This window comes from Lithobates pipiens, unplaced genomic scaffold, assembly GCF_037356315.1.
Source record: "Lithobates pipiens isolate NorthernLeopardFrog02 unplaced genomic scaffold, aLitPip1_a1.2 Scaffold_30, whole genome shotgun sequence".
Lineage (NCBI taxonomy): Eukaryota > Metazoa > Chordata > Amphibia > Anura > Ranidae > Lithobates > Lithobates pipiens.
In genome coordinates, this window is record NW_027507791.1 from 10280959 (window position 1) to 10302711 (window position 21753).

At 43.4% G+C, this 21753-nt stretch overlaps 1 protein-coding gene across 1 annotated transcript; it reads left to right on the forward strand.

Moving 5' to 3' along the window:
- The first annotated feature begins 1 nt into the window (after nucleotide 1).
- On the forward strand, nucleotides 2-20978 carry FAM161B (FAM161 centrosomal protein B). Its single transcript, XM_077463673.1, has 8 exons — nucleotides 2-118; nucleotides 1693-1919; nucleotides 2033-2472; nucleotides 11620-11957; nucleotides 18041-18150; nucleotides 18331-18498; nucleotides 20566-20665; nucleotides 20772-20978. Exons 1-8 carry the CDS (start codon nucleotides 17-19, stop codon nucleotides 20913-20915), a joined length of 1629 nt encoding a protein of 542 aa, XP_077319799.1. The 5' UTR covers nucleotides 2-16; the 3' UTR covers nucleotides 20916-20978.
- The last annotated feature ends 775 nt before the right edge of the window (nucleotides 20979-21753 follow it).

Below are 21753 nucleotides of genomic sequence, written 5' to 3' on the forward strand. Positions count from 1 at the left end.
CTTGCCCAATTTCAATATGGCGTCTATTGACTTCCGCCCGGTTGCAGGAGGTAATTGGTCACTATGGAAACTCATAACCTCACGGACGCCGCAGAACATAGAAGAGGAGCGACCTACCGTAGTTATACCTCCCTATTTCCCCATCTATCTACGTATTTACCTCGCCATACCACCCCCCCCATCTACTGTATTTACATCTCCATACCCCCCTACAATTTATACTTCTCTATACCCCCCCCGACAACCTACCTATCGACCATATATACCTCTCTATACCCCCCACCTACCCATAGAGCATATATACTTCTCTATAAACCCACCCACCTACCATATTTACCGCTCTATACCCTTTACCTACCTACTAACCGTATATACCCTTCTATAGACCCCACCCACCTACTGTATTTACCTCTCTTTACCCCTAACCTACCTTCCGTATATTACCTCTCTATAATCTATACCCCCCACCTACCCACAATGTATACCTCTCATTGTATTTACCTCTCTATACCCTCCACCTATCTACTGTATATACCCCACTAAACCCACCTACCGTATTTAACTCTCTATACCATCCTCCTATGCCCAGCTACCTACCATATATACCTCTCTATACCCCCACCTATTATATTTGCCTCTCTATACCCTCCACCTATCTACCTATATAACTCTCTATACACCCATCTACCTACTGTATTACTGTACATACTGCTCTATAACCTTACCTACCTACCAAATATACCCCTCTATACTTCCACCTATTGAGCCCTACAATATATACCCCAAACAAGAGGTCCACACTGCTCCAACACCATGATCTCCTCCCTGGAGGGTGCTCACCCAGTCGCAGCTCAAGCAATAATGAAAGCAAAGTCTGGGTGGCTGCACACCAAACTGAGATCCAAGCGCTGTTATTCACATAAAACCACGAAGAACATGAGGAGCACTACATGTACAAGCAAGGGAGGCACGGCTTACATGTTTCGCACACAAATTGTGCTTTATCAAAGGGATAAAGCACAATTTGTGTGCAAGCCGTTCCTCCCTTGCTTGTACATGTAGTGCTCCTCCTGTTCTTCATGGTTTTATGTGAATAACAGTGTTTGGATCTCAGTTTGGTGTGCAGCCACCCGGACTTTACTTTCATTAATATATACCCCAACTTACCTACCGTATATATTCATCTATACTCACACCTATGTAATTTATAAAATACCCCTTTCTACCCCCAACTACATACTTTATTTGCCCCTCCATACCATTACATACCTACCCTCTACCCCCAACTATCTACTTTATATACCTCTCCTCCCCCCATCCACAATATTTAACTCCTAGTGGGTGTGTGTGTGTGTGTCCCTATCTACCCCCACCTACTGCCAGGGGTCTCAAATTGGTGGCCCTCCAGCTGTTGCAAAACTACAAGTCCCATGATGAATCACAAGGCTGACAGTTACAAGCATGACTCCCACAGGCAGAGGTGTGATGGGACTTGTAGTTTTGCAACAGCTGGAGAGCCACCAGTTTGAGACCTCTTGAGTCCCTTCTTTACCACCACCTACCATGTCTACCCCATCTACTGTTTAGACCGTTCTTTACCACCACCTACCATATATATATATATATATATATATATATATATATATATCCCTCAATATCTGCACCCATCTAATGTATGTACCCCTCTTGTAGGACATGGCTGGTGATGATGATTTTGAAAGAAGTGGACACCCTGATGGGGAGGACCGGCAGTTCTTGGATACTCTGCATTCTTTGAAAAGCAGAAACAGGCTCTACTTGCAGGAACTGGCCAGTCTATATCGGTCCCAGGCTGGTCTGGATGGTGGAGTGGATGATGGAGATCTCAGCAGGTACTTTTCTGCCACCCCACTCAGGTATCAAGACATAGGCCTACAGAGGTAAGCAATTGCATGTCTACAGGTTCTTTTACCTGTGACTTGATCTGTGTGACAAAGACCAAGACTTGTGTTTGGCTTCAATTGGTTTGTAAAGCTGTTGATTTCTCTTCCAGCCCGGCTGCCAACACAAGGCCGAAGCCCAGGAGAGGCCGCAGTGCATTCACCATCACGGTCCCCAAACCATTTCAGATGAGTTTGCGGGAAGCAGAAAGGGGAGAGAAGGTAAGAGCCCTGGACTGGGCTGACCCTGAGGATGACATGAAGGAGGAGGATATTGAATGCCACAAGAAGTTCCGGGCCCAGCCCATTCCAGCTGAAGTCCTCCTTCCCCTCTACAATGACATCATGGAGCAACAAGATGAACGCAGGAAGTCTGACATACAGAGAAGAAAAGAGCAGCTGATTGCCATGCAGAAACCATTTCACTTCCTAGTAGAAGAGAGGAAAAAGTCATGTGAGCGTCCAGTGACAGCCCCGGCCCAAAAAACCAAGAGTGTCATCAAACCCATTCCCAAATCTGTGCTGGACCCAACAGTCAGTGATCGGCTTAGAGGTAATGTTCCTTCTGCACTATCCAGTCTGCTGTAGTGGTTACCCATGAATGTTGTGTGCTAACATAGAAGGTGCATAGAGTAGTGGGGGCAGAGTATTAAACCCAAGGATATTGGTCTTTGTAGAGGCTACTCTGGGGTATTATACCCAGGGGTTTTGGGTTCTATAGAAGCTATTTTATTAGATATGGGGAGTAGAGGGACAGGGTATTATACCCTGGGGTATTGAGTTCTATAGAGGCTATTGAATTGGATCTGGGAGTAGAGGGGCAAGGTATGATACCCGGGGGTATTGGGCTCTATAGAGACTATTGTATTCAATCTGAGGAGTAGAAGTTGGCCTGATACCTGTAGAAATGTGTTCAGATGCAACCATTCAATGGTGTCTCAATAGAATATAGTATGCTAACTTAGAGGGTCCATAGAGCAGTGAGGGCAGAGTATAAAAAGCAAGGATATTGGGTTCTGTAGAGACTACTCTGTAGGATCTATTGAGTAGAGAGGTTGGGTATTAGAGCCGGGGTTTTCCTTAATGTAATTGGGGAGTAGAGGGCCAAGGTATTACACCCCAGAGTATTGGATAAGATTTGAGTAGAGGGGAAAGGGTATTATACCCTGGGGTATTGAGCTCTATAGAGGCTAGTGTATTAGATCTGAGGAGTATTGAGTTAAGCTGACCTTATACCTGTAGAATTTCATTAAGGTGAGAAAGTATAAAAATTGCTCGTCTGACCATTCGATGGTCCCTTCATAGATAGGACTAATTTAAAATTACTTCTTTTTCGACTACCATGTTAATGTGTCAGTTTTCATAGAAGAAACTTCCTACTTCCAGATCAACTTTGAAAAGTGTAGACGCATAAGACTAGTGCTGATTTTTCTCAGACGGGAGTGAATTTGACAATTAGAAATGTATTTGTTTCTATTAAGCCTCATACACCCGATCGGACTTTCGTACAAAAATCCACGGGAAAGTTTGTACAAAGGGCGGTGGCCAACTTTCACCAAATCACATGATTTTTCTGCTCTTTACTGCCACCTTTGGTCAACTTCTGTATTCAAATATTTAGAAGGTGAATAAATCCTCACACTTACACCGTGTTAAATCACTATCCCCTTGTGGCGCTAAATGGGTAAGATTAATCCCCCCGTAAGACCTCCAAAAATATATAATGGGAGTATACAGAGTGGATTCTCCAACCCCTATTCCATACACCTCAAATAAATAATGTATATGAAAAATCAGCAAATCAGACATATAAATGAAATATCAAGTGTCCTCAATCATTCAATTATAAGTGCAAAAACTAAATAAATATTTTCATATCCATTTAAAATATGTGCATGTCCCTCAAAAGAAACAATATATTCAAACGAATATGCAAAAGTGTGTGCTCAACTTCACATGTGTTTATAACATACAGCAAAAGCAGGTTATTTTAAAGTGAAAAAAACAATTAATTTCTTAGCATATAAGTAAAAGAGTCCTCAATAGAAATATCCCAAAGTAGAACGACAGGTGGTGATAGATGAAAAATCAGCACGCCCTTCTCATATGTGCTTTCTTATCAGTGTCCCCAAACGATGAAAACTCCTTCACCACACCACTAGTGACCCCCTATGGATGGAGCACTCACCAAACGGATTGCCTAGTACTCTCGCACCAGGCTCAACAGGCGTTTCAAATAGCTTAATTAGGAATCACAGATGTCCAGCACACAATATCCAGAGGGTGTTACTTCCTTTTTGCAGATTCAAATAGGATTATCTCCCCAAGTTCCTCAAAAAGAAAAACAGAGGCTTCCCATGGTGTAATACTATAAAACCACTTTAATAGCACACTTAAAAGCCACTTGGTAATGCACTCACATGTAAACAGCTTATAAAAAGCACTTCAAAGTCACTGCAATAATTCACATCAGCAAAACTTCACTCAAAGGCATTGGTGGTTACAGTGGATACTGGTCACAGTTAGCAGTGTCAGTGATATCTCTCACCCCTCCTTTAGCTGTATGGTACCCTACAGCCAGACTCTCAATGACACTCTCTCTCCAATCCTGTTCCTCGTGTAAGAGGCACACACACTTCAGCCTTGTTTGCAGAGTTTGATTCAATCAATGGTTGCCAGATAGCCACGCCCCCGACATGTTTCGTCACTAGGACTTATTCATGGGATTGGCTATCTGGATCTCAATACCTCCTTTTATTCTAATGGCAACCATCCCTTAATGAGCGTCACACCTGCTCTTCAAAAGGTGACTCCCAGTTCTCTCACCCCACCAATCTGAATGCTCAGATCCACCCACCTCTCCACCAGAGTCCTCCTCCAGTATCCAGAGCCAATCCGGTTGCATTATATCCGAGGGGTTGTGAGCCAGCAGCTGTAGCAAATTCCAGCTCATATGCATCCGGTGGTGCCTGTACGAGTACTAATCTCCTCCCCACTTGCAGGGCTTCAAAACACCTCACAAGGTGTCCCCACCCCTACTCCGATAATTCACTCCGCCCCCCACTACACAACCCGGTGTAACGATCACATAGTACGCCCGTGCGTGCGCAGATGCTAACTCCCTCCTCAACCATCCCCAAGCGACGTCAGCACGCACGCTCTAGCTCAACGTTCCACCCACCACGGGGGCTCTCACCATTAGATCCGATCGTGCCACCACTGCGCATGCGTCGACATTTCACTCACGCATGCGCAGATACTGTCCCCCTCCCAAATCGCCAACCGACGTCAGCTAGAAGGCTCCAGCCCCTCACTCCCCCCACCACAAGGGCTTTCAACATCAGGGACAGCCACGCCCCCACTGCGCAAGCGTCAATTACTCACTTTCTCGACCGCGGAGTGAAAAAGGGTATCGATACCGCCCGTCCTCCCAACCCTTCGGATTTCTCTTCAAACGTCCGAGAAGCTCCTCCTGTGTCACCGTGCACGCGCACATCGGATATCAATCCGACAGCAGTATCTCACACAGCAAGGAGCTAGTATCACATCCAATTCCCTCTCACACACAGTCCACAGGTGTCCACTCGAATCAAGGGAGGGAGGTGGCGGTGCCAACATCCCAATCAGTCATCCTTCATATAGTACAGCTGTAAGGTACCTACCATCCCCGTATAGGTGGCTATACCAGACCATATACTAGCCCTCCTCCCAATAATTCCCCAAGTGTTATAGTAGGGGTAAAAAAGGGGGATGCTAGTAGTTATAACATAACTCTCATCTCCCTATCCCCATTAGGATGCCTACAGTATCTCTATATCGCCATTGCCTTAGAGTTCACATAATACATGTCCCATCATTTATATCATGCAATCATAAATGCAAATGACAACAAATTAATATGCATCACATCTTTCTAAAAGCACAAATTAAAAAAAATTTTTTAAAAAGTTTAAATTAAATATTTATCTATATCTGCGGCTAATTACAAAAGTTATCACCATATGTACCCCCATCCATCTGGTGTGTAAACACCTATGTGCGCCTAACCACTCCATAAATCTTGATCTAAGAGTACATATGGTTAGCATTATTCACCTATCCGCATGATATAGATTAAAATTATCAATCTCAATGGATATCAATACTGGTCAATCTTCATCAAACCCATTGGGCCTATTGGGCGTATAATCCAGACGTTTCTATAAATGGTTTCCTATAGCCCACTTGTACTTAATAAATTACTCCAGACGTTTCTATAAATGGTTTCCTATAACCCACATGATCTCAGTACAATCATTGGTGGGGTCAATTCCCCAAAGAACTATAATCCTACTAAGTTAGAGGGGTCAATACGAATGACAAAGCGAAAATGCAGAAAAAGGAGTTTTTTTATATAGTAATCCTAAAGCCAGTATTCACTACTTTCCTATCCTCATACTGCAGTATTATGAGTTATTAATAAAGCAATTCACATCTAATTCGATGTTCATTCCCCTCGGCGCCAGGCTCTTCATCAGAAAGATCCATTTGGTTTCTCTCTGCGAGAGGAAACCATTTATAGAAACGTCTGGATTATACTCCCAATAGGCCCAATGGGTTTGATGAAGATTGACCAGTATTGATATCCATTGAGATTGATAATTTTAATCTATATCATGCGGATAGGTGAATAATGCTAACCATATGTACTCTTAGATCAAGATTTATGGAGTGGTTAGGCGCACATAGGTGTTCACACACCAGATGGATGGGGGTACATATGGTGATAACTTTTGTAATTAGCCGCAGATATAGATAAATATTTAATTTAAACTTTTTAAATTTTTTTTTTTAATTTGTGCTTTTAGAAAGATGTGATGCATATTAATTTGTTGTCATTTGCATTTATGATTGCATGATATAAATGATGGGACATGTATTATGTGAACTCTAAGGCAATGGCGATATAGAGATACTGTAGGCATCCTAATGGGGATAGGGAGATGAGAGTTATGTTATAACTACTAGCATCCCCCTTTTTTACCCCTACTATAACACTTGGGGAATTATTGGGAGGAGGGCTAGTATATGGTCTGGTATAGCCACCTATACGGGGATGGTAGGTACCTTACAGCTGTACTATATGAAGGATGACTGATTGGGATGTTGGCACCGCCACCTCCCTCCCTTGATTCGAGTGGACACCTGTGGACTGTGTGTGAGAGGGAATTGGATGTGATACTAGCTCCTTGCTGTGTGAGATACTGCTGTCGGATTGATATCCGATGTGCGCGTGCACGGTGACACAGGAGGAGCTTCTCGGACGTTTGAAGAGAAATCCGAAGGGTTGGGAGGACGGGCGGTATCGATACCCTTTTTCACTCCGCGGTCGAGAAAGTGAGTAATTGACGCTTGCGCAGTGGGGGCGTGGCTGTCCCTGATGTTGAAAGCCCTTGTGGTGGGGGAGCGAGGGGCTGGAGCCTGCTAGCTGACGTCGGTTGGCGATTTGGGAGGGGGACAGTATCTGCGCATGCGTGAGTGAAATGTCGACGCATGCGCAGTGGTGGCACGATCGAATCTAATGGTGAGAGCCCCCGTGGTGGGTGGAACGTTGAGCTAGAGCGTGCGTGCTGACGTCGCTTGGGGATGGTTGAGGAGGGAGTTAGCATCTGCGCACGCGCGGGCGTACTATGTGATCGTTACACCGGGTTGTGTAGTGGGGGGCGGAGTGAATTATCGGAGTAGGGGTGGGGACACCTTGTGAGGTGTTTTGAAGCCCTGCAAGTGGGGAGGAGATTAGTACTCGTACAGGCACCACCGGATGCATATGAGCTGGAATTTGCTACAGCTGCTGGCTCACAACCCCTCGGATATAATGCAACCGGATTGGCTCTGGATACTGGAGGAGGACTCTGGTGGAGAGGTGGGTGGATCTGAGCATTCAGATTGGTGGGGTGAGAGAACTGGGAGTCACCTTTTGAAGAGCAGGTGTGACGCTCATTAAGGGATGGTTGCCATTAGAATAAAAGGAGGTATTGAGATCCAGATAGCCAATCCCATGAATAAGTCCTAGTGACGAAACATGTCGGGGGCGTGGCTATCTGGCAACCATTGATTGAATCAAACTCTGCAAACAAGGCTGAAGTGTGTGTGCCTCTTACACGAGGAACAGGATTGGAGAGAGAGTGTCATTGAGAGTCTGGCTGTAGGGTACCATACAGCTAAAGGAGGGGTGAGAGATATCACTGACACTGCTAACTCTGTGACCAGTATCCACTGTAACCACCAATGCCTTTGAGTGAAGTTTTGCTGATGTGAATTATTGCAGTGACTTTGAAGTGCTTTTTATAAGCTGTTTACATGTGAGTGCATTACCAAGTGGCTTTTAAGTGTGCTATTAAAGTGGTTTTATAGTATTACACCATGGGAAGCCTCTGTTTTTCTTTTTGAGGAACTTGGGGAGATACTTCCTTTTTGCAGATTCAAATAGGATTAACACCCTCTGGATATTGTGTGCTGGACATCTGTGATTCCTAATTAAGCTATTTGAAACGCCTGTTGAGCCTGGTGCGAGAGTACTAGGCAATCCGTTTGGTGAGTGCTCCATCCATAGGGGGTCACTAGTGGTGTGGTGAAGGAGTTTTCATCGTTTGGGGACACTGATAAGAAAGCACATATGAGAAGGGCGTGCTGATTTTTCATCTATCACCACCTGTCGTTCTACTTTGGGATATTTCTATTGAGGACTCTTTTACTTATATGCTAAGAAATTAATTGTTTTTTTCACTTTAAAATAACCTGCTTTTGCTGTATGTTATAAACACATGTGAAGTTGAGCACACACTTTTGCATATTCGTTTGAATATATTGTTTCTTTTGAGGGACATGCACATATTTTAAATGGATATGAAAATATTTATTTCGTTTTTGCACTTATAATTGAATGATTGAGGACACTTGATATTTCATTTATATGTCTGATTTGCTGATTTTTCATATACATTATTTATTTGAGGTGTATGGAATAGGGGTTGGAGAATCCACTCTGTATACTCCCATTATATATTTTTGGAGGTCTTACGGGGGGATTAATCTTACCCATTTAGCGCCACAAGGGGATAGTGATTTAACACGGTGTAAGTGTGAGGATTTATTCACCTTCTAAATATTTGAATAATATATAAACAAGTGGCAGCTGGGGGGAGGTTGGGTGCTGGCGCAGTGTTTACACACTAGGTGGCGGTATTTGATGTGTGTAGTATTTTTGGTATATTTCAACTTCTGTATTGTTGTCTGATCTTTTGCATTGGTTCTATACACACGATTGGACTTTGCTCCATCTGACTTTTGTTGCCGGAAAGTTTGTCCATTCGCACAGCCAACAAAAGTCAGATGAAAACTGAAAAAATTAGTCCGATGGAGCGTACACACGGTCAGATGTTGCCTTAAAAAAGCTAATTTGCATCTTTGTTGTCAAAAAGTCAGATCGTGTGTACGGGCCTTTAGATTTGCCAAAAAGTTTCTATCCATGTCTGTTGTATAGTCCCACTTTAACTCTTATGCCCCGTGCACACGATCAGGCTTTCTGACAACAAAACCGCGTGTTTTTGTAAGAAGGTTGTTGGCTCCAACTTGTCTGGCATACACAGTCACACAAATGTAGGCCAACAATTACAAACGTAGTGACGTCCAACACGTATGTGATATCTCCATTACGAACACTAATTTTACAAGACCGATCGCTTCCGGCACGTCCTTGATTCCGAGCATGCGTGTTTTTACTTTGGACTTTTGTGCAACGGACTTGTGTACACACGATCTCAAAGTCCGACAACAAACATTTGTTGGCGGAAAATGTGAGCACCTGCTAGCCAACATTTGTTGGCGGAAAGTCTGCCAACAAATGTCCGATGGAGCATACACACGGTCAGACTTAACGCCAACAAGCTCACATCCAATATTTCCCATTGGAAAGTTTGATCGTGTGTACGCGGCATAAGACCCCATACACACTATACAACTTTTGTTGTCTGATTTCCTTTAGATTTACCAAAACCATGTAGTGCAAGGGCCTGATTGCATACAAATTGAAACTCTTAAGCCCCATACACTATAATTTTTTCTGCTGAGTTTTTCGTTCAGATTTACCAAAACCATGTAGTGCAAGGGTCTGCCTGATTGCGTACAAATTGAAACTCCTAAGGTTTGACCTCATATTATATGGTTTTGGTAAAGCTGAAGGAAAAACTCAGCAGAAAAACTGATAGTGTGTATGGGGCATTAAGGTTTGACATCATATTATATGGTTTTGGTAAATCTGAAGGAAAAAATCTACAGAAAATTGTATAGCGTGTATCCAGCTTAAGGAAATTAAAGAAATGTTCTGAAAACAACATCTTTTGAATTAAATTCTGCAGGTGTAAGCCCAGCCTTAGGCTGGATTCACACCTATGCATTTTTACTTCTTTTTACACTACAGAATGTGTTCCATAGGAAACCATGTTAAATGGACTGTAGTAGAAATCTGCAAAATGCAAAAAGCACTAAAACTGCATAGGTGTGAATCAGGCCTTAGACTATTATACCCTGGTATTTGTGAGCTCTAGGAAGGATACGGGGGTTGATTTATTAAAGGCAAATCCACTTTGTACTGAAAATGCATTTGGAAGTGCAGTCGCTGTAGATCTGAAATGAGGGGAAGCTCTGCTGATTTTATCATCTAATCATGTGCAAGCTAAAATGCTGTTTCTTTTTTATTTTCCTTGTATGTCCCCCTCAGATCTACAGCGACTGCACTTTCATGTGCACTTGCAATGCAAAGTGGATTTGCCTTTAGTAAATAACCCCCACTGTATTGGATAGAACAATATCAAAATAGACCAACCCTAACTAAAAACTATTTTAGGACTTTAACCTTAGAATTTTACTTTTTTTTTTTTAGTACAAAAAGTTTTTTTTTTAAATCTTTGGCAAGCTGGTGTATAGGATCTTGGGTGTAGAAGGAATAGCATGTTATACTCTGGGTTATTGGGCTCTATAGAGGGAGTCTGGTGTATGGGATTTGTGAAGATAAGGGGTTATTTACTAAAGGGAACTCCACTTTGCACTACAAGTGTACTTGGAATTAAAGTCGCTGTAGATCTGAGAGGGACATGCAGGGAAAATAAAAAAACAGTATTTTTACTTGTACATGATTGGATGATAAAATCAGCAGAGCTTCCCTTAATTTCAGATCTTCCCTCTCAGATCTGAAGCAAGTGCATTTGCAGCACAAAGTGGATTTGCCTTTAGTAAATCAACCTCATAGTGTTGAACAACCACAACATACAGGGATATACAATGTAATACTGACATATTGGGGGTTATTTCCGAAAGGCAAATCCACTTTGCACTACAAGTGGCCTTGGAAGTACAGTTGCTCTAAATCTAAGGGGTAGATCTGAAATGAGTGATTTTATCATCCAAACACGTGCAAGCTAAAATGCAGTTTTTTATTTTCCTTGCATGTCCCCCACAGATCTAAAGCGACTTTAACTCTAAGTGCACTTGCAGTGCAAAGAGGATTTTCCTTTAGTATATAACCCCCATAATCACACACATGGGTTGGACTTGATGGACTTGTGTCATTTTTCAACCTCACCTACTATGTAACTATAGTGTTGTAGCAATAATAATGACACTGCAGACCTTTGAATGTAAATATATCTGGTTTCTACCACAGAAGCAGAACTTCTAAGAAAGATTAATAGTCAGTTAAGAGCAAAGGATTTGCTGCAGAGTTCCACTGCTCCAGTAACTCTAACTCGTCACATCAGAGATCCCAATTCCAGAACATCCCTGAAATGCAAAGAGCAGCACCTCGCTTTTCTGCAACAGAGTCTCAGTTTCCAGCCGCGCACAAACCCGGCCGTCCCAGACTTCCACACGCTTTACAGAAACTTTCAGAAACTCTCCCTCTCTAGGCAACAAGTCAGAGAACCTACACAGACAAAACCCTTCAATTTACGCACATCCCGTCAGCGACACAGAAAGAAACCAAGCCACTCCAAGAGTGAACAGGTGAGACTGCTTCCAGGGCCTCTACGGCCTAATCTCCCGATTGTCCGGGGACCACAGTCAGCCCCTGTACAGCCTGCTCTGGATCTAAGGTGACCACAGCTTGTCCTTTTACATCCTAGTGTCCGGGCGTAAAGTCAGAGCTGGTTCTTTAAAAGATAAGTTCACCTTTGGGAACATGTTATATGTTCCACCTGCTTTTAGGGTGGAATGTGTAACATGTTCCCAATGCTGCAGCCACTGCTCGATCCCCGCACTCCCTTTGACAGCAGTACTGGGAAGAAGTAGCCCGTACTGGCTGTCACTTTTTTAAATCAGCGTGGCTGTGTGGGGCTCTGCCCACACACACCTTCAAGACGACCACTGCCTTGCTAAAGAAGCTGAGGGTAAAGGTGATGGACTGGCCAAGCACGTCTCCAGACCTAAACCCTATTGAGCATCTGTGGGGCATCCTCAAACGGAAGGTGGGGGAGTGCAAGGTCTCTAACATCCACCAGCTCTGTGATGTCATCATGGAGGAGGGGAAGAGGACTCCAGAGGCAACCTGTGAATCTCTGGTGAATTCCATGCCCAAGAGGGTTAAGGCAGTGCTGGAAGATAATGGTGGCCATACAAAATATTGACACTTTGGGCCCAATTTGGACATTTTCACTTAGGGGGGTACTCATTTTTGTGAGATACTGTGTGTGTGTGTGTGTGTGTGTGTGTGTGTGTGTGTGTGTGTGTGTGTGTATGTATGTATATATATATATAATATTATATTGTATGATTACATCAGTCCCTGCCCTCAAGGAGCTTACAATCTAAGGTCTTTAACTCACATTCATACATACACTATATTACCAAGAGTATTGGGACACCTGCCTTTACACGCACATTACCTTTACTGGCATCCCAGTTCGTAGGGTTCAATATTGAGTTGCCCACCCTTTGCAGCTATAACGGCTTCAACTCTTCTGGGAAGGCTGTCCAAAAGGTTTAGGAGTGTGTTTATGGGAATGTTTGACCATTCTTCCAGAAGCGCATTTGTGAGGTCAGGCACTGATGTTGGATGAGAAGGCCTAGCATGCAGTCTCTGCTCTAATTCATCCCAAAGGTGTTCTATCAAGCTGAGGTGCAGGCCAGGCCATTTCCTCCACCTCAAACTCGCTCATCTATGCTTTTATGGACCTTGCTTTGTGCACTTGTGCGCAGTCACAATGGAACAGGAAGGGGCCATCCCCAAACTGTTCCCACAAAGCTGGGAGCATAAAATTGTCCAAAATGTCTTGGTATGCTGACGCCTAAAGTGTTCCCTTCACTGGAACTAAGGGGCCAAGCCCAACCCGTGAAAAACAACCCCACACCATAATCCGGACCAGTGCACAAAGCAAGGTCCATAAAGACACGGATGAGCGAGTTTGGGGTGGAGGACCTTGACTGGCCTACACAGAGTCCTGAGCTCAACCCCATAGAAAACCTTAGGGATGCATTAGAGCGGAGACTGTGAGCAAGGTTTTCTCACCCAACTAGGCTTGTGCAATTCGTTTCGTAACGAATCTAAATTCGGACAAATTTTGTATCTTTCGGACATTCGGATGCATCCGAATGTCCGAATAAAAAATAACGAATAACAACGAATATGAAAGAAATATAACGAATGAATTCGAATGAATTCAAATGAATTTGGTAATTCTTTAAATATCTAATGAAACAAAAGGTCAGCTCAAAGTAAATCTTATAGTCCAATCAGCTAATTAATTTTGTGCCGGGGGATGGATTACTGGCAAAGTGCATTCCTGAGAACTGAGTTAGAAGGGTGTTGTATTGTATTTGAGTCGAGGAGAAGAGACGTTGTCATTGTGTGTGTTAAAAGATTCAATAAACAAACGACTTTCCAAACTACGAATCATTATCACGAATGTCTATACATACATAAATAGCGAATTTCAACGAATACGAACGAATGAATTCGACACTCTACGAATAATAACGAATTATCCGAAAACGTATTAAGGTAACATAACGAATATAACAGAACGAAATTATGTATTTTACGAATGACAACGAACCGAAACTAAACAAAATTTTCCATTGTGCACAAGTCTACATCCAACATCAGTGCCTGACCTCAGAAATGCGCTTCTGGAAGAATGGTCAAACATTCCCATAGACACACTCCTAAACCTTGTGGGCAGCCTTCCCAGAAGAGTTGAAGCTGTTATAGCTGCAAAGGGTGGACCAACTCAATATTGAACCTTAGCAAAATATTGCTGCCAGAGCTTCTCAAAGTATTTAATTGGGCAAAGGAGGAAGGGAGATTGCCTACCTCAATGAGCGAAGCTACGATAATAGTCTTGCACAAGGAGGGGAAGGATCCATTGGAAACCCAATCTTATCGACCCATTTCCCTCCTTTGTGTGGATGCTAAAATATTAGCTAAAGTATTAGCAATTAGGTTGAATAAAATTATCTCCAGATTGATACATACCGATCAAACGGGATTTATCCCGGGCAGATCTACAAGTATGAACATAAGAAGATTATATATCTTAATCTGCAGGTACCAACAGAAAACGAAGGCAAAAAGGCAATTATGGCTCTGGATGTGATCAAAGCCTTCGAAAGTTTAGAATGGGAGATATATCTGGCGTGTACTGGGCGAATTTGGATTTGGCTCCACGCTTATTGCGTGGGTAAAAACTCTGTATAATGGCCCTAGTGCCAGAATCAGGGTTAATAATGAGTACTCAGATAAGATTTTTTTAGAGAGGGGGACAAGACAGGGGTGCTCTTTGTCGCCCCTGATTTTCGCCCTGGCGATAGAACCGTTAGCTATTGCAATTAGATCCAATATGAATATGGTTGGCTTCCAAAGGAGGATGAGGGAAGAGAGGATCGTGCTATATGCGGACGATATTCTCCTCTTCCTGGGGGACACAGAGCAGTCCCTCAGGCAGAGGATGAAAGTCATTATAGATTTTGGGAGGTTCTCGGGACTGGTTATAAACTGGGAAAAATCAGCCCTTATGCCAGTGGATAAATTGAGGAGCCAAAGTCCAGCGACAGTGCCGCAGATGGAAGTAGTGGGGCGAATGAAATACCTGGGGATACATATATAAAGAGATCCCAATAAATATATAAGTGATAATGTTGTCCCATTAATAGCTAAATTTAAAAATAAAATTGAAATTTGGAAGAGACTCCCATTATCAACTGCAGGGAGATGTAATCTGATTAAAATGGTATGGATGCCGCAGTTATTGTATGCGTTACATAACTCCCCGATATGGATAGATATAAAATGGTTTAGGAAAATAGAGGTACTATGTCGAGAACTCATATGGAGAGGGGGAGTGTCAAGGATTGCTTTACAAACTCTACAATCACCAACAAGAAAAGGAGGAATGGCAGTACCACACCCAAGGAGCTACTTCCTAGCTGCCTAATTGCAGCACCTGGGATTGAGTGTGGAGATAGGTGGTGGAACGAACAGGGCCCTAATGTTAATGGGGACACCCCATAAGACTATGGTAGAAGCTCTTGAGGCAAACTCATTCTCCCAAAAAACACCTACAATAAAATTAGTAGTAAAAGTGTGGAAGGCAGTTAAGGCGATTAAAGGTCTGGGAGGCTTAACCAAATACGCCCCCTTGTGGGATAATCGGAACCTGCAGGGAATGGAAAAGATAGGACAGTGATGGCGAACCTTGGCACTCCAGATGTTTTGGAACTACATTTCCCATGATGCTCAACTACACTGCAGAGTGGATGAGCATCATGGGAAATGTAGTTCCAAAACATCTGGGGTGCCAAGGTTCTCCATCACTGAGATAGGAGGATATAAAGATTGGGAAATAAAGGGGATAGACAAGCTGGCCCAGTTATACACAGGAAAAATATTAAAAACATTTAACGCATTAAAGCGGAGGTCCACCCTAAAGTGGACCTTCCGCTCATCGGAACCCTCCCCCCCTCCGGTGCCACAATCGGCACCTTTCAGGGGGGAGGGGGGTGCAGTTACCTGGATAATCCAGGTAACTGCACCCACTTCCGGGATAGCTCTCTGCGGAAAGGGGCGTAACTTAAGTGCCCGCCCCTTCCCGCAAGTGCCCCGCTGCCTGCTGGGAAACACACAGATCCCAGAGGCAGCGGGGAGCGTCCTTATTGCGCAGCGCGATTCGCGCATGCGCAGTAGGGAACCGAGAAATGAAGCCGAAAGGCTCCATTTCCTGATTCCCATACCCAAGATGGCGGCGGCAGGACCTGACAGACGACCTAGAGATCGGCTTCGGGTGCCGACATCGCGGGCGCACTGGACAGGTAAGTGTCACTATTTTAAAAGTCAGCAGCTGCAGTATTTGTAGCTGCTGGCTTTTAAAAAAAAAAAAAAAACCCGGAGTCCCGGCGGACTCCCGCTTTAAGATCGGAGTTTGATATATCAAAACAATCATTTTATAAATACCTTCAAATTAGACACGCGTTAGGGAAACAATTTAATAAGCAGGGACCAGTTTGGAACAACTCCCCTATTTATAGCAGATTAAACTCCCAAGAAAGGGCAAAAGGATTTATAGCGGATGTTTATCCATCTATATGTGAAGGAAGTATAGGAAGCCCAGAAAGGTTTAAATGTAGAAGGAATTGGGAGGAGGAACTTGGAACATTCACGGATGAACAGTGGATGAAAATATTGGAGGGTGGACACTTAATCTCAGTTTCGCCTGCCCAGAAAATGTCACATTTAATGCTGCTACATAGATGATATTACACACCAAAAAGACTGTTTAGCTTTGGACGCAGAGCAGATGATAAATGCCCTAGATGCCAGGAGTCTGGAGACCTGGCACACATGTTCTGGCGATGCCCAAAACTGTTTCGCTACTGGTCAGAGATTGTTAACACTTTGAATGAAATATTTAGAGTGGTGATCAAGTGGGACCCCAGGATATGTGTGTGTTGGGCCTGGACGAAGGAATAGGAAGATCAGCATGTATAAATAAAGCAATATTGAGGTGTATGTTTCAGGCAAGAAAATTGATAGCGCAGAGGTGGCAAGCAAAAAAACCCCCCTGCAGTAGCAGACTGGCAGCTGGTAATTACGGAAACAATATGGAAGGAAAGGGTAATATATTTAAGGAGAGGAAATTTTAAAGAATTTAAAAAGATGTGGAAACCCTGGTTGGATAGACTGAGATACCCAGTATGAGGGATTAGGAATATAAGTGAGGGGGAGAAGGGAGGAAGGGAATGGTAAGGAAGGGAGGGGAATAGAGAAAGGGGAAGGAAGGAGAGGAAGAGAGGAAAGGAAAGAAGAAAGAAAAGGGGAAGGAAGAACATCTGAGCAGTGGGAGGAAAAGGGGTTCGATAGTAGAAGAATTAATGATACTTTATGGATAAGAATGTTTCTTAAAGGCTCACCCTGTTATATAGAAATGTTTTACGTGTTAGGGTGAAATAAGTGGTTGTATTTTTCATAGAGAATGCTTCTCTTTTTTTTTTTATTATGTAAAATATTGAAGAAAACAAATAAAGATTATGAAATAAAAAAAATATTGAACCCTATGGACTAAGACTGGGATGCCATTAAAGTGTGTGTGTGTGTGTGTGTGTGTGTGTGTGTGTGTGTGTGTGTGTGTGTGTGTGTGTGTGTGTGTGTGTGTGTGTGTGTGTGTGTGTGTGTGTGTGTGTGTGTGTGTGTGTGTGTGTGTGTGTGTAAAGGTGTCCCAATACTTTTGACAATATAGTGCATATATACTGGGACCAATTTAGACAGGAGCCAATTAACCTACCAGCATGTCTTTGGAGTGTGGGAGGAAAGCCACGCAGGCACAGGAAGAACATGCAAACTCCAGGCAGGTAGAGCTGTGGTTGGGATTCAAACCAGCAGCCCTAGTACTGCTAGCCGGAAGTGCTAACCACTTTCTAACACTGACTGCTCAGTTTGCCACCTGCCCCAAGCGTTCAAGGCAGATTGGGAACATTTGGCTTGGGTGCAGAGCTGGATACTATTACACACATTTTATACAATTTTTTTTTTTGTATAAGAGTAAGATGGGGTGCTTCTAAATCACATGGCATGTTACCTTATCTCTCTGTATCTGCAGGATGAAGATCGACACCCTGTCTCACCCTCCCGTCATCTGTCCAGTTTGTCACCAAACACCCTGCCAGTGTACATAACAGACAGCACCAAGAGGAGGGAAGCCTCTATCAGGTATCTCAGGGTGGGAGTGGGAAAGTCATTTTCTCATTCTGCTTCAGCACCGCCACTGTCTAACTGTGACATTTCTGTGTCAGAGCTCTAGAAATGGGAATGACACTGAATGTTATTATAAGAAGCAGGAACCGATTCCCTGATGAATATTGTGCTTATATATCTAGAAATCTATTGCAGATCTTCACTACAAGACAGAGAGCACAAGGGTGCAGAGCAGGAAAAGTGGCTGCAGAAACACAGACAAAGATCTCTGGGCATGCAGCGCTCCATCTCCCACCGTGCCAAAGCTATGGATCCACATAAACCATTGGCAGAGACTAACATGCAGAAGCTGAGAGAGAACCAGTAAGTTCCAATTTATATAGCATTCAGCTCATTTGATGTCATTGTGCAGTAGATAGGCTGACTGCCAGTAAATGATTAAATTGCCTAGCAGAATGAGCGTGAAAGTTGTGGTGCGGTTAAGTCCTGGTTCACACCTATGCATATTTTAGTGCGTTTACAGTTTTGCAGAAACACACTACAGTCCATATAACATGGTTTCCTATGGATTTAGTTCACATCTGTGCATTTTATGGAAAGGACCAGGGTTTTTTTTTTTTTTTTCCATAGACTTCAATGGTTTAAAGATGTGTATTGAAAAAATGCAAAATGCACCTGCACAAGTGTGAATCAGGCCTTAGGCCTGGATCGAGGAACGAGAACATGACACACTGAGGAGGTTAATTTACTAAAACTGGAGAGTGCAAACTCTGGTGAAGCTGTGTATGAGAGCCAGTCAGCTTCTAACTTCAGCTTGTTCAATTAAAGTGGTTGTAAAGGCAGAAGGTTCTTTATCTTAATGCATTCTATGCATTAAGATAAAAAGCCTTCTGTGTGCAGCAGCCCCCCCCCCCCCCCTCATACTTACCTGAGCCCCCTCTCTATCCAACAATGTCCACAAATGCCTCAGCCATCCCAGGCTCTCCCTCCTGATTGGCTGACACACAGCGGTGGTGCCATTAGCTCCCGCTGCTGTCAAACTCAGTTGGCCAATCAGGAGATTAGGTCTGAATGGATCCCCGGAGCAGCAGCTCAGCTCGGGTGCCCCCATAGCAAACTGCTTGCTGTGGAGGCACTTGGCAGGAGGGAGGGGCCAGGACCTCCAGCCAGGGACCAGAGAAGAGGGCGGCACAGTGGTGTAGTGGTTAGCACTCTCGCCTAGCAGTAAGAAGGGTCGCTGGATCGAGTCCCAACCATGACACTACCTGCCTGGAGTTTGCATATTCTCCCTGTGCCTGCGTGGGTTTCCTCTGGGTACTCCGGTTTCCTCCCACACTCCAAAGACATGCAGGTAGGTTAACTGGCTTCTGTTCAAAATTGGCCCTAGTATATGAATGGGGACCTTGGATTGTGGGCTCCTTGAGGGTAGGGACCGATGAGAGTGTGCAGTGTACAGTGATGGGGACAATTGTAGACACTCAGGTTGAACTGGTGTCTTTATTCAACCTTACTAACTAACTATGTAAGGATCTGGGCTGCTCTGTGCAAAACTGCTGCAACAGAGCAGGTAAGTATGACATGTTATTTTAATAGAAAAAGAACAATCACTTTAAGCTTTGACAAACAAAAACAAAAAAAATGGAAGCCGATTGGTTTCTATTCAGAGCTGCACCAGATTTTGCACTCTCTAGTTTTAGTAAATCAACACCACAGAGTAATTTAAAATAATAAATAGGCAATTCCATACCTAAACATTACCAACTCTATCTTGTAATGAGTCTGAGCTGAACACCACCAACCCCACCTTCCCTTGTAACGATGAGTCCAAACCTGAATACCATCAACCCTTCTTTGTAGTGATTTCATACCGGGTCACTACCAACTCCACTTTGTAATGAGTCCATACCTGAACACAACTAACCCCACCTTATAATGATGAGTCCAACTCCAGCTTGTAATGATGAGTCAAGACCTGAATACCATCAACCCTTCCTTGTAGTGATGAGTCCATACCTGAACACTACAAACTCCAACTTTTAGGCTGGGTTCACACTATTGTGAATTGAATGCAGGTTCCCTGCATTCAATTCGCAATAGCAGATTTCTCTATGGAGCCGGTTCACATATCTCGGCTGCGGTTCTGGTGCGAATTTGCACAGGAGCCTTGAGCATCTTTTGGTCCATTTCAGGTCCGAATTCAGCCAAAAATTCTGTCTGAAATCGGACCAGAAACGGTGAACTGGGACACACCGGACCCCTGCTGTGAGCCACATGCAAAGATAGTGTGAACCCAGCCTTAATGATGAGTCCATACTTGACCAATACCAATTAAACCTTGGTATATACTGAGCCCAAAAACGACCAACTTTACCTTGTATTTATCAGTCCAGAGTATTGATTATAGTAGAGATGTCTTTTCTGTCTCTGTAGAGCATCTGATCGGAAGAGAAGTCAGGAATATGAGAAGGAGCTGGAGGAGATGAAGAGTCGGGTGAGAAGGAGAGCGTACCTATTTGAACAAGTCTCTAAGGTAAATGGGATAGGTTTAGTCCAGGACAATGTGATGTGGGACAATCACTTTCATCCTTTATATATCCCGTATCAGTATGACCTGCCAGTATGCTTTCTGTCTCCAGGGATCTGCAGTTAAAGAAGCAGAGCGTAAATTCACTCACACGCTCCGACAAGCGGGACTGACTGAAGAGTTTGTTCAGCAGAAGGGAATCAAAGATGAGGAAATGACAGACGAAAGTGAGGACCTAGATTATGAAGATCCATGACAGAATTGCCCCCCTCATTGCTGTATCCCTCAGAACACAATAGTCTAAGCTGGTGAAGTAAAATTAGAAAAATACATACCTAAATCTATTTTCCAGAAAAAAACGATAATTGGCATGTGCGTATGTATTCACCCCCTTTGTTATGAAGCCCATAAAAAGCTCTGGTGCAACCAATTACCTTCAGAAATCACAATTTGTGAAATGATGTCCACCTGTATACAATCTAAGTGTCATATGATCTGTCATTACATATACACACCTTTTTGAAAGGCCCCAGAGGCACCACTAACCAAACACTGCCATGAAGACCAAGGAACTCTCCAAACAAGTAAGGGACAATGTTGTTGAGAAGTACAAGTCAGGTTTAGGTTAAATATCCAAATCTTTGATGATCTCTAGGAGCATCATCAAATCTATCATAACAAAATGGAAAAGAACATGGCACAACAGCAAACCTGCCAAGAGAAGGCCGCACACCAAAACTCATGGACCGGGCAAGGAGGGCATTAATCAGAGAGGCAGCATAGAGACCAAAGGTAACCCTGGAGGAGCTGCAGAGTTCCACAGCAGAGATTGGAGTATTTATTTGGAAAAAGAGAGCTTGGACTTTATAGGCATGACCATATGGATATACTGGTATAAAACATAACAAAATCAAGTAGATGAACTTCTAGTTATAGGCTGCGTTTGCTATATATACAGGAAGATAAATCAATTAGAATAGGTAAGGTAATCTTAATGAGTGGTCATCCATCTCTAAGAGATATATATGTTATTTCTATAGGCTTTGTTCAATCCACATTGTCAAACTCTGTTATATGGACTTGATCTAGTGTTG